Raw genomic sequence first — 22,532 nt, 5'->3', positions numbered from 1 at the left:
TAGCGTGATTTCAACAGACGGACCGGCGGACGGACGGACGGACGGACATGCTTAGATGGACTCAGAATTCCTCCACGACCCAGAATATATATACTTTATGGGGTCTTAGAGCAATATTTCGATGTGTTACAAACGGAATGACAAAGTTAATATACCCCCTTCCTATGGTGGAGGGTATACAAAAAAACCATTGCCATAAGCGCTTTTTTAATTTTTCAACATTTTTAATAGCTATTTGATTGCTGTTTTTTTATATTGTTATTTATTTATAAAAACAAAAAAGTTATCAAGTCGAGGTAGTTAGTATAAGCAAACTGTTAGTCCTCAGTATCCTACAAAAGCCCACCAAATACGAAAATGTTTGGTAAAAAAAATCCCATGGAATTCTGGTCCAGACAATAATCATTTTAAATTTAAACCTTAATTCATAAATCATAATTGTTTATTTAATTTAATTTTTTTCTTTTGGGTCTTAGACATTGTTCGACCAAAAAAAATGGTAGAGAAACAAAAGGAGGTGCAAAAATGAACGAAAATGCAATAATGAAGCAAAACTAATTTTGTAGATGCCAAGAAGAAAGGCAAACAAGGTGAAGTTCTCACTTTATGTTGATTTTTTATTGCAGACAAGTTAATTAGGTCTAAAGAAACAAAAAAAAATAAATAAAGACGATTTGCAGCTAACAAAAAATATATATAGGGTACAAATAATTATGAATAGGCGTTTTTTACAGGCACTAAAAGTATTCTTATTTGAGTTTGAAAAAATTGAAAATAATAAAAAAAAAATAATTCATGGTAAATTTTTTTGTATAATAAATACTAGTATATGATGAAGGAGAACTAAGTTTGAAAAGGTGGAAAGGTATTTTTAAGGGCAAGAAAAAATAATTAAAGAATTTTAACAGCCCATAAGATAGCAATCGGTAATACGGCCGACAGTTTGGCCAGACGGAATCTGACGTACCCTCCAACATGGGTTGCGTAAAAGTTCTACTAAAGACTGTCATTCACAATCTAATTACTTGGGTTATGGTAACATTTTCCTATGGTAAGGTAAAGTTTTATTTGTAACATTGTCGTCAAATGTTTGTCCATAAATAAATAATGAGTTTTATCTATTGAAGGCTTTTTAGCTCCTGATCGCTTTATATAGAGTATTCTATAAATAATTATGACCCTATATACACAAAAAGAAATTTCTGATTCAATCACGAATTTAAGTGATCCAAATAATTTTTGTAATCGAAATTTCTTCAATCACGAAAATGGTAGTAAATTTTAATTACAAACAAAAAACAAAATTTCTGATTCAATTACGAAATTAATTGATCCAATTAATTTTTTAATTGAAATGTTTTCAATCACAGAAATTATATCCGATGGCAAGGTATCTTAAAACTTCCTAACACCGTAATATATACCACATAGTCCATACGTGGTATATATTAAACTAAAAAGGCCGATTAAATACGTATATAATTAAGTTTAAAGTTTCTATAGAAATAAAATTTTGACAAAATAAAATTTTGACAACATTTTCTATAGAAGTAAAATTTTGACAACATTTTCTATAGAAATAAAATTTTGGCGAAATTTACTATAGAAATAAAATTTTGACAAAATTTTCTACAGAAATAACATTTTGACAATGTTTTCTATAAAAATAAAATTTTGGTAGATTATTTTTGGATCGAGTGGCAACCATGATTATGAACCGATATGGACCAATTTTTGTGTGATTGGGGATCGGTTATATATAACTATAGACCGATATGGACCAATTTTGGCATGGTTATTAGCGGCCTTATACTAACATCTCGTTGCAAATTTCAACCAGATCGGATGAATTTTGCTCTTCCAAGAGGCTCCGGAGATCAAATCTGGGGAACTTTTTATATGGGGGCTATATATAATTATGGACCGATATGGATCAATTCCTGCGTGTTTGTTAGAGATCACATTCTAACACCATGTTCCAAATTTCAACCGCATCGGATGAATTTTGCTCCTCCAAGAGGCTCCGGAGGTCAAATCTGGGGATCGGCTTATATGGGGGCTATATATAATTATGGACCGATAGAGACCAATTCTTGCATGGTTGTTAGAGACCATATACTAACACCACGTACCAAATTTCAACCGCATCGGATGAATTTTGCTCCTCTAAGAGGCTCCGGAGGTCAAATCTGGGGATCGGCTTATATGGGGGCTATATATAATTATGGGTCGATGTGGACCAATTTTTGCATGGTCATTAGAGAACATATACCAATACCATGTAACAAATTTCAACGGGATCGGATGAAATCTGTTTCTCTTAGAGCAATCGCAAGCCAAATTTGGGGGTCCGTTTATATGGGGACTATACGTTAAAGTGGAGCGATATGGACCAACTTTTGCATGGTTGTTAGAGACCATATACTAACACCATGTACCAAATTTCGGCCTGATCGGATGAAATTTGCAATCGCAAGCCAAATTTGGGGGTCCGTTTATATGGGGGCTATACGTAAAACCAATTTCGGTCCATATCGGTCTATAGTTATATATAGCCGATCTCCAATCATAAAAAAATTGGTCAACATCAGTTCATAATCATGGTTGCCACTCGAGCCGAAAATAATCTACCAAAATTTCATTATACCCTGCGCCACACTGTGGAACAGGGTATTATAAGTTAGTGCATATGTTTGTAGCACCTAGAAGGAGACGAGATAGACATATGGTGTCTTTGGCAATAATGACCAGGGTGGGTCCCTGAGTCGATATAACCATGTCCGTCGGTCCGTCTGTCCGTCCGTCCGTCTCTCTGTGAACACATTTTTGTGATCGAAGTCTAGGTCGCAATTTAAGTCCAATCGCCTTCAAATTTGGCACATGTTCCTAATTTGGGTCAGAAGAGAACCTTATTGATTTTGGAAGAAATCGGTTCAGATTTAGATATAGCTCACATATATATCTTTCACCCGATATGCACTAATATGGACCCAGCAGCCAGAGTTTTATACCGATTTGCTTGAAATTGTGTACAAACATAACACTTAGTCGTATAGCCAAGTGTGCAAATTCAGATTTGGATATAGCTTCCATATATATCTTTCGCCCGATATGGACTTATATGGCCCCAGAAGCTAGATTTTTGGCCGAATTTGGTTGAAATTTTGCACTAGGAGTACAATTATAATATAGTCATGTGTGCAAAATTTGATTGAAATCGGTTCAAATTTAGATATAGCTTACATATATATTTTTCGCCCGATATGGACTTATATGGCCCCAGAAGCCAGAGTTTTGGCCCAATTTGATTGAAATTTTGCACTAGGAGTACAATTAGTAATATAGTCATATGTGCCCAATTTGATTGAAATCGGTTCAGATTTAGATATAGCTCCCATATATATGTTTTTCTGATTTCGACAAAAATGGTCAAAATACCAACATTTTCCTGGTAAAATCGCCACAGCTTCGTCGAAAAGTCGTAAAAATGACTCTAATTTTCTTAAACTTCTAATACATATATATCGAGCGATAAATCAAAAATAAACTTTTGCGAAGTTTCCTTAAAATTGCTTCAGATTTAAATGTTTCCCATATTTTTTTATTAACATTGTGTTCCACCTTAGTGCATTAGCCGACTTAAATTTTGAGTCTATAGATTTTGTAGAAGTCTATCAAATTCTGTCCAGATCGAGTGATAAATATTTAAATGTATGTATGTGGGACAAACGTTTATATATAGCCACCAACACATTTGACGGATGTGATATGGTATCGAAAATTTAGATCTACAAAGTGGTGCAGGGTATAATATAGTCGGCCCCGCCCGACTTTCCTTACTTGTTTTTATAGAAAATTTTGTCAAAATTGTATTTCTATAGAAAATTTTGAGAAAATTTTATTTCTATAGAAAATTTTTTCAAACTGAATTATAAACGTAATTAATCGGTCCTTTTAGATTTAATATATACCACGTATGGACTTACTTACAATTTAGAAGACGGTGTTAGGAGGTTTTAAGATACCTTGCCATCGGCAAGCGTTACCGCAACTCAAGTTATTCGATTGTGGAAGAAGTTTCTACGCAATCCATGGTGGAGGGTACATAAGCTTCGGCCTGGCCGAACTTACGGCCGCATATATACTTGTTTTAAATTCAAAATTTAAAGATTTTCAACCATTGACCTAATTGACTTAATGTTTCTAGTCTGATTAAAAAGTTAATTGTATCAATTAATTTTTTAATTGAAAATGTCTTCAGCTTCAATTAACTTTTTTATTGGAAATATTTTGATATTTTGATCCCATGGCATTTATAGGACCAAATTTCAACTGGATCGGATGAAACTTGGTCACATCTGGGGATCGGTTGTACGATTTGTATATATATAGACCGATATGGAGCAATTTTTGTATGGATCTTAGAGGGCAAACACTAACATCATGTCTCTAACTTTAGACAGATCGGATAAAAGAGGCTCCGGAGGCTGGGAATCGGTTTATAAGGTGGATATATATAAATATGGGCGGATATGCACCAATTTTTGGCATTTTAACCGGATCGAATGAAATTTTCTTGACGGTTTATATAGGTGCTATACAAAAAAGTGGTTCGATATAACCGATTTGCAACGCCATCCGACCTACATCAATTCAATAACTGCTTGTGCCAAATTTAAAGTCGATAGGTTGGTTCATTCATAAGTTAACGTGATTTTAACAGACGGACGGACGGGCATCGCTACGAGTCGATCTCAAAATTTCACCACGACTGATACCAATATTTTGTAGTGTTACCAACGGAATGAAAAATTTAGTATATCATCCGTCCTATGGTCAGGGGTATAAAAATTTGGTTTTCAAAAAAAAAAAATCTATAGCTATGGTGTCTTTTTCTAATCTACGACCCTGACAAACAATTGACTTAGACAAGCAGTCTATTTGCCACGATAAAAATAATTATGTGAAATCATCAAAGACATAGACTTCCAATAAAATTTGATATAAAATGTCTAAATTTTTTTTTTTTATGTTTGCCGCCTTGGACGTTTTCTATTAAATCATCGTCATTTCTTTGTGGAAAACCAGATGCCATAAAAACAAAAACTACAAAAAAAAAAAACTTGAAACTTTTAAAAAAGCAATATGGATAATTTGGTGATTATCATGAGCTCATAGCCTTTACGATAAATAGACAGGGAGAACAATGATCAGAGAACAGAAATAAGTCATTAGGGTTGGCTAGAATTCATTACAAGATTTCATTACAACACTTTTGTTGTTCACCCAAAGTGATTAATGGTTATTGCCTTGAGATTTTGTAATAATATTTTTTTTTATTTTATTTTCAATTCATTGTCTTCTGTTTTTTGTTTGTTTTTGTAAAATAAATATATTAAGTGTCAAAACTATAAAACACAAGCTGCTAGAAAATTAGCAACATCCGCTAGATTATCGCCCGTTGGTCTAATAAAAACCCTTTTCAAAAAAGTTTCAATCATTCCAAAATCACATTTTAATGAACACATTTGCTGACCACATATTGTGAGAATAGCTGGCCATAATCATAATATATTGTCTAGAAATCCCCAAACACATACTGACACTACATAAATACTACCATTGACACCTCCAAGCCTCATTATGTATTGCTATGAACTTTCTATGAATATGGAATAACTTTCGGTGAATCCCCCTGTGTAAGAAAACAATCAACAAGAAGTATATAAGGCAGATAGTTCAGTCAGACCGAATTACGAATACCCACCCTGCACGGTTGCCACTCGAGCCAGAAATAATCTACTAAAATGTGAAGAAAATTTTACCAACAACTACCAACAAAAATGACAATTTTTTATAGAAAATTTTGCAAAATTTTCTTTCTATCGAAAATTTGTCAAAATTGTATTTCTATAAAAAGTTTTGTCCAAATTTAAATTTATATAGAAAAGTTTGTCAAAAATTTTCTATAGAATTTTTGATCAAAATTTTATTTCTATAAAAAATTTTGTCAAAATTTTATTTCTATAGAACCCTTTGTCAAAATTTTATTTCTATAGAAAATTTTGTCAAAATTTTATTTCTATAGAAAGTTTTGTCAAAATTTTATTTCTAAAGAGAATTTTTTCAAAATTCTATTTCTTTAGAAGATTTTGTCAAACTTTTATTTCTATAAGAAATTTTGTCAAAAATTTCTTTCTATTGAAAATGTTGTAAATTTTTTTTCTATGGAAAATTTTGTCAAAATTTTATTTCTATAAAAAATTTTGTCAAATTTTTTTTTCTATAGAAAATTTTGTGAACATTTTTATTGCTATAAAAAATTTTGTCAAAATTTTATTTTTTTTAGGAAATTTTGTGAACATTTTTATTGCTATAGAAAATTTTGTCAAAATTTTATTTCTGTAGAAAATTTTATCAAAATTTTATTTCTATAGAAAGTTTTGATAAAATTTTATTTCTTTAGAAAATTTTGTCCAAATTTTCTTTCTATACAGAATTTTGTCCAAATTTTATATCTATAGAAAATTTTGTAAACATTTTATATCTAACGAAAATTTTGTCAAAATTTTATTTCATTCCTTTTGTTTTGTTATTGTTGGTTTTGTTCTTTAAGCATTGTTGTTGTTTTTTATTGCAGCTTAAAACCCTACATTAACTAAACTACAAGTGTAGCTTAACCAATAGAGGAAAAGAATGTTTGTCAAATTTATTTGGACAGAGCCCTATAGACTGCAAAATGGTTGGATGGACGCACGTTTCGGAATTACCACATTCCTCATCAACATCCTCTACTTGCAGCAAAACTATCAACCAATTATCAGAATAAATTCAGGCAGTTCATTAAACCCAACAATAAACCACACTTGAACCCTCCGAAAAAAAAATTGACAAACATTCGTTTGCTCTGTTGGTTAAGCTACACTTGTAGTTTAGTCAATGGATGGTTTAAAGCTGCAATAAAAAACAACAAAAATTTTATTTCTATAGAAAATTTTGTCCAAATTTTATTTCTCAAAATTTTCTACAGCAAAAAAAAGTTCACAAAATTAACAAAATTTTTTGTATAGAAATAAAGTTTTGACAAATTTTTTATAGAAATAAAATTTTGACAAAATTTTCTATAGAAATAAAATTTTGACAAAATTTTCTATAGAAATACAATTTTGACAAAATTTTCTATAGAAATAAAATTTTGCCAAAAATTTTCTATAGAAAAAAAATTTGACAAAATTTTCTATAGGAATAAAATTTTGTTGTCGTTTTTTTATTTCAGCTTAAAACCATACATTGACTAAACTACAAGAGTAGCTTAACCAACAGAGGAAAAGAATGTTTGTCAAATTTATTTGGGCAAAGCCCTATAGACTGCAAGATGGTTGGATGGACGCACGTTTCGGAATTACCACATTCCTCATCAGCATCCTCTACTTGCAGCAAAACTATCAACCAATTATCAGAATAAATTCAGGCAGTTTATTAAACCCAACAAAAACCACACTTGAACCCTCCGAAAAAAGGTTTTACATTGATAGCCGGCTTATGCCAAATGAATTCGAAACAAACATATCTCTTTTCCTATGTTTCGAATTCATTTGGCATAAGCCGGCTATCAATGTAAAACCTTTTTTCGGAGGGTTCAAGTGTGGTTTTTGTTGGGTTTAATAAACTGCCTGAATTTATTCTGATAATTGGTTGATAGTTTTGCTGCAAGTAGAGGATGCTGATGAGGAATGTGGTAATTCCGAAACGTGCGTCCATCCAACCATCTTGCAGTCTATAGGGCTTTGCCCAAATAAATTTGACAAACATTCTTTTCCTCTGTTGGTTAAGCTACTCTTGTAGTTTAGTCAATGTATGGTTTTAAGCTGAAATAAAAAAACGACAACAATGCTTAAAGAACAAAACCAACAATAACAAAACAAAACAAATGGAATAAAATTTTGACAAAATTTTCTATAGAAATACAATTTTTAGAAAATATTCTATAGAAATATAATTTAGAGAAAATGTTTTATAGAAATAAAATGTTGCGCAAATTTTTTATAGAAATAAAATGTTGACCAAATTTTTTATAGAAATAAAATTTTGACAAAATTTTCTATTGAAATAAAATTTTGACAAAATTTTCTAAAGTAATAAAATTTTGACAACATTTTCAATAGAAATAAAATTTTGACAAAATTTTCTATAGCAATGAAAAGGTTCACAAAATTGACAAAATTTTTTATAGAAATAAAGCTTTGACAAAATTTTCTCTAGAAATAAGATTTTGACAAAATTTTCTATAGGAATAAAATTTTGACAAAATTTTTTATACGAATAAAATTTTGACAAAATTTTTTATACGAATAAAAATGTTCACAAAATTTTCTATAGAAATAAAATGTGGACAGCATTTTCTATAGAAATAAAGCTTTGACAAAATTTTCTCTAGAAATAAGATATTGACAAAATTTTCTATAGAAATAAAATTTTGACAACATTTTCCAAAGAAAAAAAATTTACAAAGTTTTCTATAGAAAAAAAAATTGACAAAATTTTCAACAGAAATACAATTTTGATAAAATTTTTAACAAAAAATTTTATTTTTGTCAAAAAAAAATTTTTGTTGAAAATTTTGTCAAAATTGTATTTCTGTTGGAAATTTTGTCAAAATTTTAAATCTATAGAAAATTTTGTAAATTTTTTTTCTATGGAAAATTTTGGCAAAATTTTATTTCTATAGAAAATTTTGTCAAAATTGTATTTCTAGAGAAAATTTTGTCAAAGCTTTATTTCTATAAAAAATTTTGTCAATTTTGTGGACCTTTTTATTGCTATAGAAAATTTTGTCATTTTTTTTTTTTTTCTATAGAAAATTTTTGGCAAAATGTTATTTCTTTAGAAAATTTTGTCAAAATTTTATTTCTATAGAAAATTTTGTCAAAATTTTATTTCTATAAAAAATTTGGTCAACATTTTTTTTCTATAAAAAATTTGGTCAACAGTTTATTTCTATAGAAAATTTTCTGTTAATTATATTTCTATAGAAAATTTTCTAAACATTTGATTTCCATAGAAAATTTTGTCATAATTTTATTTCTATAGACAATTTTCGCAAAATTTTATTTCTATAGAAAATTTTGTCACAATTTTATTTCTATAGAAAATTTGGTCTACATTTTATTTCTTTAAAAAATTTTCTCTAACATATATTTATATAGAAAAGTTTCTAAAAATTTTATTTCTATAGAATATGTTATCAAAATTTTATTTCTATAAAAAATGTTGTCAAAACTTCATTTGTATAGAAAAATTTGTCAAAATTTTAATTCTATAGAAAATACCTGTTTGGACAATTAACCAAGATGGGTAATTGGAGAAAATTAATTAAATGTGTTTTTTTTTTTTTTGTTTTTTTAGTGAAAATTTTATTTCTATAGAAAATTTTGTCAAAATTTTATTTCTATAGAAAATTTGGTCTACATTTTATTTCTTTAGAAAATTTTCTATAAATTATATTTCTATAGAAAATTTTCTAAAAATTTTATTTCCATAAAAAATTTTGTCATAATTTTATTTCTATAGAAAATTTTGTCAAAATTTTATTTCTATAGACAATTTTTGCAAAATTTTATTTCTTTAGAAATTTTTGTCAAAATTTTATTTCTATAGAAAATTTGGTCTACATTTTATTTCTTTAGATAATTTTTTCTAAATTATATTTCTATAGAAAATTTTCTAAAAATGTTATGTCTGTAGAATATGTTATCAAAATTTTATTTCTATAAAAAATGTTGTCAAAATTTCATTTGTATAGAAAAATTTGTCACATTTTATTTCTATGGAAAATTTTGTTAAAATTTTAGTTCTATAGAAAATTTTGTCAAAATTTTATTTCTATAGACAATTTTCGCAAAATTTTATTTCTATAGAAAATTTTGTCAACATTTTATTTCTATAGAAAATTTTTCTAAATTATATTTCTATAGAAAATTTTGTCAAAATTTTATTTCTTTAGAAAATTTTGTCAAAATTTTATTTGTATAGAAAATTTTGTTAAAATTGTATTTTTATAAAAAATTTTGTTAAAATTGTATTTTTATAGACTATTTTATCAAAATGTTTTCTACAACAAGTTTTGCCAAAATTTTATTTCCATAGAAAATTTTGTCAAAATTTTATTTCTAACATATAGAAAAGTTTGTCAATATTTTTATTTCTATAAAAAATTTGTCAAAAATTGTTTTATTGGTTGGAGAGGAATATTTTGGAGATAAAACGAAAACAACTAAATGCATATAATTAAGCACATGGGATTTCCAAAGCCATCATTTTGTTTTATCTTTAGGAAAAACAAACAAAAGAAATCTCAAATAAATATTAAAACGTGTATTTTTTTTTTTTTTTAAATTTTGTATTTTTTTGTTTTTGTTTTGTTTTGTTTTGTATTTTTTTTTTAATTTTGGTTATATCGAAAACAAATATCTCGTGACGTTTATGTCAACTTAAATTATAACCATTTGTCAAACGATCTATGTTAGAGCATCCATCCACTGAATATGATGAATAGGTTCCAACACGAGTTTATTCAGAAATCTGGGTCAGCTAAGCACGTGTGATCAAAGATTATCAGCAGGTTATAGTTTCCCAATCGAACACACATTAGCACACGTATTAACAAAATGGTTGCCTTCACTATTCAAGTAATTATAGCAAAAAATATGGGGGTAATTTCATGACAAGTGATCCAACATTTGGATCGGTCAAATACTTTCTCAATTAGAGGGGGTCGAGAGTATTAATATATTGACTAGATAGGCCTTTCCTTGAATCCACGTAACTTTTTACCCATTCATCTTGGGTAGAACGTTACCAGACGAATTTTGAATACCCACCACCACCGTGGTCAAATGGATAGCATGCCCCTAGTGCAGGGTCGTAGGTTAAAACCCACTTTAAAGCACACAGCAAAAATTTTTTCAGCGGTGGATGCTGGTAACCATTTCGGAGTGTTTCATAGCTTCTCTAAGTGGTTTCACATCAATGTGGAATGACGTTCGGAGTTGGCTATAAAAAACCCCTGACATGGTAGAAACCAGAAATTGGGGGCAAAACATATCAGCCTACATTATAATTATACGAAGGAATTTCTAAGGATTTTTTATGTTGGGTAAATACCTGTTTGGACAATTAACCAAGATGGGTAATTGGAGAAAATTAATTAAATGTGTTTTTTTTTTTTGTTTGAAAAACGTGAGCCATAAATGGGAATTCAGAAATTTGGGCAATTAAGCGAAAATAAAGTTTTTTAACAATATGGATAACCAATCGGGGAGTACTATATATGATTTTCATTTAATATTATCGATTTGATTTTGCAATGACTTTGAAACAAAAAATTTTCCCAATAGCCATAAATTAAATTTGAATATATTTTTTTTCTGTATTTTTGTAAATTCACAGAAACAAAAAAATGTAGCGATAAACTAAATTTATTAATAACACAAGGACAATGATGATTAAAGTGTGTGCAAACAAAAATATTTGAAACACATATTCAGAAAAAAATCAAAACAAAAAAAAATAATTACAAAGAATGCCCATGAGGAAAAAGTGATAAATAAGCAAAATTATAAATTAACTCAAATAAATCAACAAGAAAGAAAAGTTCAATAAAACAGATTAACAATGAAAAGAAAAAAATGATAGATACCAGATTGGCATAAATGTAATAAGAAAACAATGGAAATTTATAATTTATAAAATAAATAAATATTCAAAAGTACAAAATATATACAAACAACAAAAGAAAGCAATACCTACAAGCCTCAAGGTGTAATTTTTATAAAAAACAAAAAACAAAAAACAAAAACAACATAGAACATAGAACAACAACAACAACGCCATCTAACATCATCAAAAAATGAAATTAAATTTCCATGTACCTGCTGTAAGTGGATCTCTTCATCTTTTATTCCTGCTGCCATTAATTCTCAACAACTATCCCCTCAATCATGCCGAACTACTCCATATGGACTCTAGTGATCCTATGGCTGCTACTGAGATGCGCCAAGTATTTGTGGCACCCTCCAGTGCCCACTATGCCAATGAGACTGTGCCCCGTAAGAATTTAGTATTTGCTGTCCTGCTGCCCGGTGTTGAGTTGGACAATAAAAATGACTGTGTTATGGTTAAGGTTTTAGCCGTCTTGGAATTGGCCATACATCATGTACAACGTTTGGGTTTTGCCCATAATGCCCAAATCGATATAACGCTAATATCTCGGGATACCAATTGTTCATCAATCCATGGTCCAATTGGTTTCTTTGAGATCTACATGAGATGGCCTGAGATAAATGCCGTTATGGGTTTATCTTGTGAATATGTTTTGGCTCCGATTTCCCGTTATGCTGGAGCCTGGAAAATACCTGTTCTCACGTCTGGTGGAAGTGCTAAGGATTTTGGCAATAAAGCTTCATCGTATCCCACATTGACCAGACTACGCGGTTCTTTGGCCAATAATTTGGGTAATACTATGCTTGGCATATTGAATAGCTTCAATTGGACCCGTACCGTATTGATTTATCAAAATGAGGATACTCAGACGAAAGGAAATTCGGTGTGCTTCTTTTGTGCTGTAGTCGTCCACGATAAAGTCCATTCGGAATATCAACAGGCTTTGGATACACAGAAATGGACCAAAGATAAAATTGTCTTATTGCTGAGGACTCTATCGAAAAAAGCAAGAAGTGAGTAGAGCATTTTTAGTTTTTAAAGGTATTTCATATTCACAAATATTTCATTGAACTTTAACTTTATTTTCAATTAAATTTTAATTTATTCTAATAATAATTACACCGATACCAAATCGATTTTTTTATTAAATAAATTAAATCTGTAAATAGTAATTGCAATAGTATTTTAAAATGTTTATTAATTTAAAATGCCAACAGAGATATTTAATATTTAAAACAAGTATATACGGCCGTAAGTTCGGCCAGGCCGAATCTTATGTACCCTCCACCATGGATTGCGTAGGAACTTCTACTAAAGGCTGTCATCCACAATCGAATTACTTGGGTTGCGATAACACTTGCAGATGGCAAGGTATCGTAAAACTTTTTAACACTGTCTTCTAAATTGTAAGTTAGCCCATACGGGGTATATATTAAACAAAACAAGTATATACGGCCGTAAGTTCGGCCAGGCCGAATCTTATGTACCCTCCACCATGGATTGCGTAGGAACGTCTACTAAAGGCTGTCATCCACAATCGAATTACTTGGGTTGCGATAACACTTGCCAATGGCAAGGTATCGTAAAACTTTTTAACACTGTCTTCTAAATTGTAAGTTAGTCCATAAGGGGTATATATTAAACAAAAAAAAGGCCGATTAAATACGTATATAATTCAGTTTGACAAAATTTTCTATAGAAATAGAAACTTGAAAAAATTTTCTATAGAAATAAAATGTTGACAAAATTTTCTATGGAAGTAAAATGTTGACAAAATTTTCTATAGCAATAAAATGTTGACAAAATTTTCTATAGAAATAAAATGTTGACAAAATTTTCTATAGAAATAAAATGTTGACAAAATGTTCTATAGAAATAAAATATTGACAAAATTTTCTACAGAAATAAATTTTTTACAACATTTTCTATAGAAATAAAATTTTGACAAAATTTTCTATGGAAATAAAATGTTGGCAAACATTGCTATAGAAATAAACTTTTTACAAAACTTTCTATAGAAATGAAATTTTGACAAAACTTTCTATAGTAATAAAATTTTACAATTTGTACATGGCTGTTAGAGGCCATATACTAACGAAATGTACCAAATTTCAACCGCATCGGATGACTTTTGCTCCTCCAAGAGGCTCCGGAGGTCAAATCTGGGGATCGGTTTATATGGGAGCTATATATAATTATGGACCGATATGGACCAATTTTTGCATGCTTGTTAGAGACCGTATACTAACATCAGGTACCCAATTTCAAACGGATCGGATGAATTTTGCCCCTCCAATAGGCTCCGGAGGTCAAATCTGGGGATCGGTTTATATGGGAGCTATATATAATTATGGACCGATATGGACCAATTTTTGCATGCTTGTTAGAGACCGTATACTAACATCAGGTACCCAATTTCAAACGGATCGGATGAATTTTGCCCCTCCAAGAGGCTCCGGAGGTCAAATCTGGGGATCGGTTTATATGGGAGCTATATATAATTATTGACCGATATGGACCAGTTTTTGCATGGTTGTTAGAGACCATATACTTACACCACGTATCAAATTTCAATCGGGTAGGATGAAGTTTGCTCCTCCAAGAGGCTCCGGAGGTCAAATCTGGGGATCGGTTTATATGGGAGCTATATATATTTATGGCCCGATATGGACCAATTTCTGCATGGTTTTTAGAGACCGTATACTAACATCAGGTACCAAATATCAATCGGATCGGATGAATTTTGCCCCTCCAAGAGGCTCCGGAGGTCAAATCTGGGGATCGGTTTATATGGGGGCTATATATAATTATGGACCGATATGGACCAATTTTTGCATGGTTGCTAGAGACCGTATACTAAGACCACGTACCAAATTTCAACCGGATCGGATGAATTTTGCTGCTCCGGGAGGCTCCCCAAGCCAAATTTGGGAATCGGTTTATATGGGGGCTATACGTAAACGTGGTCCGATATGGCCCATTTTCAATTCCATCCGACCTACATCAATAACAACTACTTGTGCCAAGTTTCAAGTCGATAGCTTGTTTCGTTCGGAAGTTAGCGTGATTTCCACAGACGGACGGACAGCCGGACAGACGGACAGACGGACGGACAGACGGACAGACGGACGGACGGACGGACATGCTTAGATCGACTCAGAATTTCACCACGACCCAGAATATATATACTTTATGGGGTCTTAGAGCAATATTTCGATGTGTTACAAACGGAATGACAAAGTTAATATACCCCCATCCTATGGTGGAGGGTATAAAAAGGCCGATTAAATACGTATATAATATAGTTTAACAAAATTTTCTATAGAAATGAAAACTTGACAAAATTTTCTATAGAAATGAAAACTTGACAAAATTTTCTATAGAAATACAATTTTGACAAAATTTTCTTTAGAAATAAAAACTTGACAAAATTTTCTATAGAAATAAAATGTTGACAAAATTTTCTATGGAAGTAAAATGTTGACAAAATTTTGTATAGAAATAAAATGTTGACAAAATTTTCTACAGAAATAAATTTTTTACAAAATTTTCTATAAAAATAAAATTTTGACAAAACTTTCTATGGAAATAAAATTTTGACAAACATTTCTATAGAAATAAACGTTTGACAAAACTTTCTATAGAAATGAAATTTTGACACAACTTTCTATAGTAATAAAATTTGACAAAATTTTCTATGGAAATAAAGTTTTGGTAGATTATTTTTGGCGATATGGACCACTTTTTGTGTAATAAGTCATCGCTATATATAAGCTATATATAACTAAAGACCGATATTGACCAATTTTTACATGGCTGTTAGAGGCCATATATTGACAAAATGTACCAAATTTCAACCGCATCGGATGACTTTTGCTATACATAATTATGGACCGATATGGACCAATTTTTGCATGGTTGTTAGATACCATATACTAACACCATGTACCAAATTTCAACAGTATCGGATGAATTTCGCTCCTCCAAGAGGCTCCTGAGGTCAAATCTGGGGATCGGTTTATATGGGAGCTATATATAATTATGAACCGATATGGACCAATTTTTGCATGGTTGTTAGAGACTATATACTAACACCACGTACTAAATTTCAATTGGATCGGATGAATTTTGCTCCTCCAAGAGGCTCCGGAGTTCAAATCTGGGGATCGGTTTATATGGGAGCTATATATAATTATGGACCGATATGGACCAATTTTTGCATGGTTGTTAGAGGCCGTATACTAACATCAGGTACCAAATTTCAACAGGTTCGGATGAATTTTGCCCCTCCAAGAGGCTCTGGAGGTCAAATCTGGGGACCGGTTTATATGGGGGCTATATATAATTATGGACCGATGTGGACCAATTTTTGCATGGTTATTAGAGACCGTATAATAACATCATGTACCACATTTCAACCGGATCGGATGAATTTTTCCCCTCCAAGAGGCTCCGGAGGTCAAATCTGGGGATCGGTTTATATGGGGGCTATATATAATTATGGACCGACATGGACCAATTTTTGCATGAATGTTAGAGACCGTATACTAAGACCACGTACTAAATTTCAACCGGATCGGATGAATTTTGCTCCTCCAAGAGGCTCCGGAGGTCAAATCTGGGGATCGGTTTATATGGGAGCTATATATAAATATGGACCGATATGGACCAATTTTTGCATGGTTGTTAGAGGCCGTATACTAACATCAGGTACCAAATTTCAACCGGATCGGATGAATTTTGTTGCTCCGGGAGGCTCCTCAAGCCAAATTTGGGGATCGGTTTATATGGGGGCTATACGTAAACGTGGTCCGATATGGCCGATTTTCAATACCATCCGACCTACATCAATAACAACTACTTGTGCCAAGTTTCAAGTCGATAGCTTGTTTCGTTCGGAAGTTAGCGTGATTTCCACAGACGGACGGACAGCCGGACAGACGGACAGACGGACAGACGGACGGACGGACGGACATGCTTAGATCGACTCAGAATTTCACCACGACCCAGAATATATATACTTTATGGGGTCTTAGAGCAATATTTCGATGTGTTACAAACGGAATGACAAAGTTAATATACCCCCATCCTATGGTGGAGGGTATAAAAAATATATATATATGTTACGGCCGTAAGTTCTGCCACGCCGAATCGTATGGATTGCATAGAAACTTGTACTAAAGACTGTTATCCACAATCGAATTACTTGGGTTGCGGTAACACTTGCCGATGGCAAACTTCTTAATACCGTGTTCTCAATTGTAAGTTAGTCCATACGGGGTATATATTAAACAAAACAAGTATATACAGTAGTAAGTTCGGCCGGGCCGAAACTTAAATACCCACCACCATGAAACAAAATAATAGTTTACTTTGAAAATGTTTAGTCGTGGCGGATTACTTGATAATATCTAGAATTTCAGGGGTTTGATAACAGATATTCTCCCAAGCAGATAAGTTCAACCAGTACGCTTCCCGAAGATAAATTTAAAGATTCTACCTATGAAGACTAGACCATATTCTGGATTTATAAGAACCAATTTTGTTTGAGTTTTAGAGAAAACAAAACCATATCGTATAAAGCCTTGATTTAAAATCTTAAGTTTGTAGATTTTATAGGGAGATCGGGGCTATAACAAAACATGGCTCGATACACACCATATTCGGTTGACATATTTGTGGTCCTAAAATACCTCTAGGTTCCAATTTCAGGCAAAGTGGATAAAAACTACTTATTCTAGCAGCCCAAGAAATAAATTTGGGAGGTAGGTCTATATGGAGGCTATACCAAAACATGGACCAATACTTGAGTAAAAACTACGAATTCTAGAAGACAAAAATGTATAGTCGAGAGATCACCCTATATGGGGCTATAACCAAACATGGACTAATAAGCACCATTTTTGGCACACCTTTTGATGGTTCTAAAATATCGTACCTCTAGAGTTCCAATTTCGGGCAAATTGGATAAAAACTACGGATTTTAGAAACCCAAGATGTAAAGTCGGGAGATCGTTCTATATGGGGGCTATACCAAAACATCGACCGATATACCACATTTGCGACACACCTATTTGTGGTCCCAAAATACCTCTAGATTTTCAATTTCAGAATAATGGGATTGTAAATACAGTTTCTAGACGCCCAAGAAGTAAAATCGGGAGATCGGTCTATATGGGGGCTATACCAAAAGATGGACCAATATGCGCCATTTTCGCTACACCAATTTTTGGTACTAAAATACCTCTAGACTTCAAATTTCAGGTAAATCGGATTGCTAATACGGTTTCCAGAAGTCCAAGAAGTAAAATCGGGAGATCGGTCTATATGGGGGCTATACCAAAACATGGACCGATACACCCCATTTTTGACACACTTTTTTGTGGCCATAAAATACCTCTAGATTTTCAATTTCAGACAAATCGCATAGTAAATACAGTTTCTAGAAGCCCAAGAAGTAAAATCGGGAGATCGGTCTATATGGGGACTATATCGAAACATGGACCGATAGGCACCATTTTCGGCTCACAATTTTATGATCTTAGAATATCTTTCGATTTAAAATTTCAGGCAAATCGGAAAGTAAATACAGTTTCTAGAAACCCAAGAAATAAAATCGGGAGATCGGTCTATATGGGGGCTATTCAAAAGGTGGACCGTTATGCCCCAATTTTGACACACCTATTTGTGGTCCTAGAATACCTTTAGATTCCAAATTTCAGGCAAATCGAATAATAAATACAGTTTCTAGAAGCCCAAGATGTAAAATCGGGAGATCGGTCTAACATATATGGGGGCTAAACCAAAACATGGACCGATAAGCACCATTTTCGGCACACCTTTTATGGTCCTAAAATACCTCTAGATTTCCAATTTCAGGCAAATTGGATAAAAACTACGGTTTTTATAAGCCCAAGACCCCAAATCGGGATATCGGTTTATATGGGGACTATATCAAAACTTGGACCGATATAACCCATCTGCGAACTTGACATACTTGCAAACAAAAAACGAATATGTTCCAAATTTCAGGACGATAGCGCCATTATTGTAGGCCGCACCGTGATTACAACAGACAGACAGACGGACATGCTTATATCGTCTTAGAATTTCTCCCTGATCAAGAATATATATATTTACTTTATATAGTCGGAAATCGATATTTCGATGTGCTACAAACGGAATGACAAACTTATTATACCCCCGTCACTATTCTATGGTGGTGAGTATAAAAAGGCCGATTAAATACGTATATAATTCAGTTTGCCAAAATTAAAACAAAATTTGGCAAAATTTTCTATAGAAATAAAATTTTTTACAAAATTTTCTATAGAAATAAAATCTTGACAAAATTTTGTATAGTAATAAAATATTGACAAAATTTCCCATATTAATAAAATTTTGACACAATTTTCTATAGTAATAAAATTTTGAGAAAATTTCCTATAGAAATAAAATTTTGGTAGATTAGTTTTTGGGATCGGCTATGTATAACTATAGACCGATATGGACCAATTTTTGCATGGTTGTTAGAGACCATATACTAACAATACGTACCAAATTTCAATCGGATCGGGTGAATTTTGCTCTTCCAAGGGGCTCCGGAGGTCAAATCTGGGGATCGGTTTATATGGGGGCTACATATAATTATGGACCAATATGGACCAATTCTTGCATGGTTGTTAGAGTTCATGTACTAACACCACGTATCAAATTTCAACCGAATCGGATGAATTTTGCTCATCCATGAGGCTCCGGAGGTCAAATCTGAGCGTCGGTTTATATGGGGAATATACGTAAAACTGATCCTATATGGCCCATTTACAATACCATCCGACCTACATCAATAACAACTACTTGTGCCAAGTTTCAAGTTGATAGCTTGTTTCGTTCGGAAGTTACCGTGTTTTCAACAGACGGACATTCTTAGATCGACTCAGAATTTTACCACGACCCAGAATATATATACTTTATGGGGTCTTAGAGCAATATTTCGATGAGTTACAAACGGAAAGACAAAGTTAATATACCCCCCATCCTATGGTGAAGGGTATAAATACCAATGGGTTTGTTTTTTTTTCCTTTCATTTAATAAACACCCCAAACTTTTTTTTTTTAAATATTAGCATTTTTAATTAAATTTTTAATTATTTTTAATTATGAAAAATTGGTTGAAACTTTTTTTTATTTTTTTCTTAGAATATTTCTTATACCAATTAGTATTTTAGTATAATAAAGTTTAAAAAGTTAGTTGAAATTTCTTCAATTAAAAACAATATTTTATTCAGTTAATTTTTTAATCCAACTAAAAAAATCAAATACAAAAATTATTGAAAATTGTTATCTTTTTTTAATATTAACTATCACGATTAGCATATTAATATCACAATGGACTGAATAGTCTAAGTAAGCCTGCAAATAAATCGGCCTATCATAAATCAAATAAATCAAAAGATTTTAAAATTGAAATGCGTTTCTAATAGATGAAAAATAAATTGTTTTTTATTTAATTAAAAGAAATAGTTAATTAATTAAACTTTAATTTTAAACATACAAACATTTTAAATTTTATTTTTATTATATTAAAATAATAATTTATAAAATAAATATTCTAAGAAAAATATAAATATGTTGAATCAGCTTTTTAATTGACTTTTTTTAATTTTTTTAAAGTGCTAAATTTCAACAATTTTTTTCAAAAAAAAACTTAATTGAATTCTTTTTTATGTAAAAAAATTATTTATGAATTAACTTTTTATTTGAAAACTCCAACATTTGCAATTAAATTTTTATTAATTTAAAATGCAAATTGAGATAAGTAAAACTATAATAAAAATTGTAAATATTTTCAATCATATTTATAACTAATTTTTCAGTTTCAATCATCTTTCTAATTGAAATAATTTTCGTTTTTTTTTTCTCTGCTTATTTTCCCAAAAGGGACAACTATCCTTGAAAGCTCTTAATACAACGGTCGTTATTGTCTCGTTTATTTCTTGCCAATCTGGACATTTTTCCATTTGCTGGTAAATTGAAGGCCATACCTGACCCGTCCTTTGAATGCCTTATAAATGCCAGTAATTAAAGCATCACCCCTATGGCATTTCCAATAAATCAATCACACATTCCATATCCATATTCAATTAAGTGACAATGCGGAAAGCAAATCTGAAATGTCGTATGGGCGTAACATTGAATGTCTGACGCCTGACTCTTGTCCACCTGCTCCTTGTACAGCTGAATTGACAACATTGTCTGTTTGTCTACTATGATTGGCAAATGCTTGATTAAAATGCCTAGAACAAAGTATTCATTTGTCTTATTCTGATTTCTGGTCATAATTCGCCTTTTCATATTAAATTAAATAATTACAAAACCACGTTTTCACGAAGTCTGCCAAATAAGTCCCCCCACGGTAACTATGAATTCCTCATTCGAAGGATATTGATGCCGTCTAGAGTCTTTTTTGAATTCAGGTTCAAGTTGGTATTCTTTGATATCTTTCTTCGGATAGTCCTTACACAGGAAAAAATATCACTATAATTTTTCCTATAAAAATTTTAATTGAATTTTAAAAAATATTACAAATTTAATTGGTTCAACAAAATTTTTTAATTGAAACAAAAATCAGTCAATAAAGAAAATTAATTGCATCAATTAATTGATTAATACTATCACCATCCTAACACCACGTACAAAATTTCAACCGGATCGACCATATACTAACACCACGTACCAAATTTCAACTGGATCGGATAAATTTTGCTCCTCCAAGAGGCTCCGGAGGCCAAATGTGGAGACCGGTTTACATATAAGCTATACTTAATTATGAACCAATGTGGACTAATTTTTGCATGGATGATTTTGAATCGGATGAAATTTGCTCCTCCAAAAGGCTCCAAAAGCAAATCTGGGAATCGGTTTATATGGGGGATATATATATTTATGGACCGATATGGACCAATTTTGGCATGGTTGTTAGAGGCCATATACAAAATCCACATACAAAATTTCAACTGGATCGGAGAAATTTTACTCCTCCAAGTAGCTCCGAAGGTCAAATCTGTTGACCGGTTTATATGGGGGCTATATATAATTATGGATATATGTGGACCAATTTCTGCATGGTTGTTAGAGACCATATTTTAAAACCACATACCAAATTTCAACCGGATCGGATGAATTTTGCTCCTCCAAGAGCCTACGCAAGCCAAATCTGGGGGTCGGTTTATATAGGGGCTATACATAAAAGTGGCCATAATATGGCCCATTTGCAATACCATCCGACTTACATCAATAGCAACTACTTATGCCAAGTTTCAAGTGGATAGCTTTTTTCGTTCGGAAGTTAGGGTGATTTCAACAGGCGGACTATAGATTCTACAAGGACTATAGAGACTATAAAAGACATTGGACCTATAAAGATATCATCAGACGGCAAGAGTAAATAGTTTATCATATAATGCCGTTTCATCTTCCGCTCCATGTTTCGGTTTAAAATATTTTTTTTTTTTTTTTGGAAATTTCGAATCGAAGGACAGACTTCAATTGATTTTCCTATTATGAATATTATGACCAATCTCATACTACTAGGTCTATGCATTACAAACAAACAATGAGCCAAGTAATATACCCCCATCATCTAATGGAATTCATAAAAATTACAATCAAGTTGTTGTATACACTAAGTTGATCGCTTAGGAATAACAGTCTCATTAATCAATCTATGGAACCAGATGACGATATTGATGATGATGATGACTATGACTACAACAAAGGCAACGAAAGAAACGCAAACAAAAATATTCAGC

General features: G+C 31.6%; 1 protein-coding gene across 3 annotated transcripts in view; it reads left to right on the top strand.

Moving 5' to 3' along the window:
• Positions 1-22,532, top strand: part of LOC142221043 (atrial natriuretic peptide receptor 1) — a 472,193-nt gene that overhangs the window by 327,875 nt on the left and 121,786 nt on the right. For 2 of the 3 annotated variants that reach the window (XM_075290536.1, XM_075290537.1), the window contains exon 2: positions 11,449-12,734. The exons of the other annotated variant lie outside the window; for it this stretch is intronic. In XM_075290536.1, the coding sequence (XP_075146651.1) occupies positions 11,909-12,734 (826 nt within the window). In that variant the 5' untranslated portion in view covers positions 11,449-11,908. The remainder of the gene's footprint in view (positions 1-11,448; positions 12,735-22,532) is intronic. 3 annotated transcript variants of the gene reach the window in all.

The sequence above is a fragment of the Haematobia irritans genome, chromosome 1, assembly GCF_050003625.1.
Source record: "Haematobia irritans isolate KBUSLIRL chromosome 1, ASM5000362v1, whole genome shotgun sequence".
Taxonomy (NCBI): domain Eukaryota; kingdom Metazoa; phylum Arthropoda; class Insecta; order Diptera; family Muscidae; genus Haematobia; species Haematobia irritans.
The sequence above is the reverse complement of the archived record's forward strand: the minus strand, read 5'-3'. Positions and strand labels throughout refer to the sequence as shown.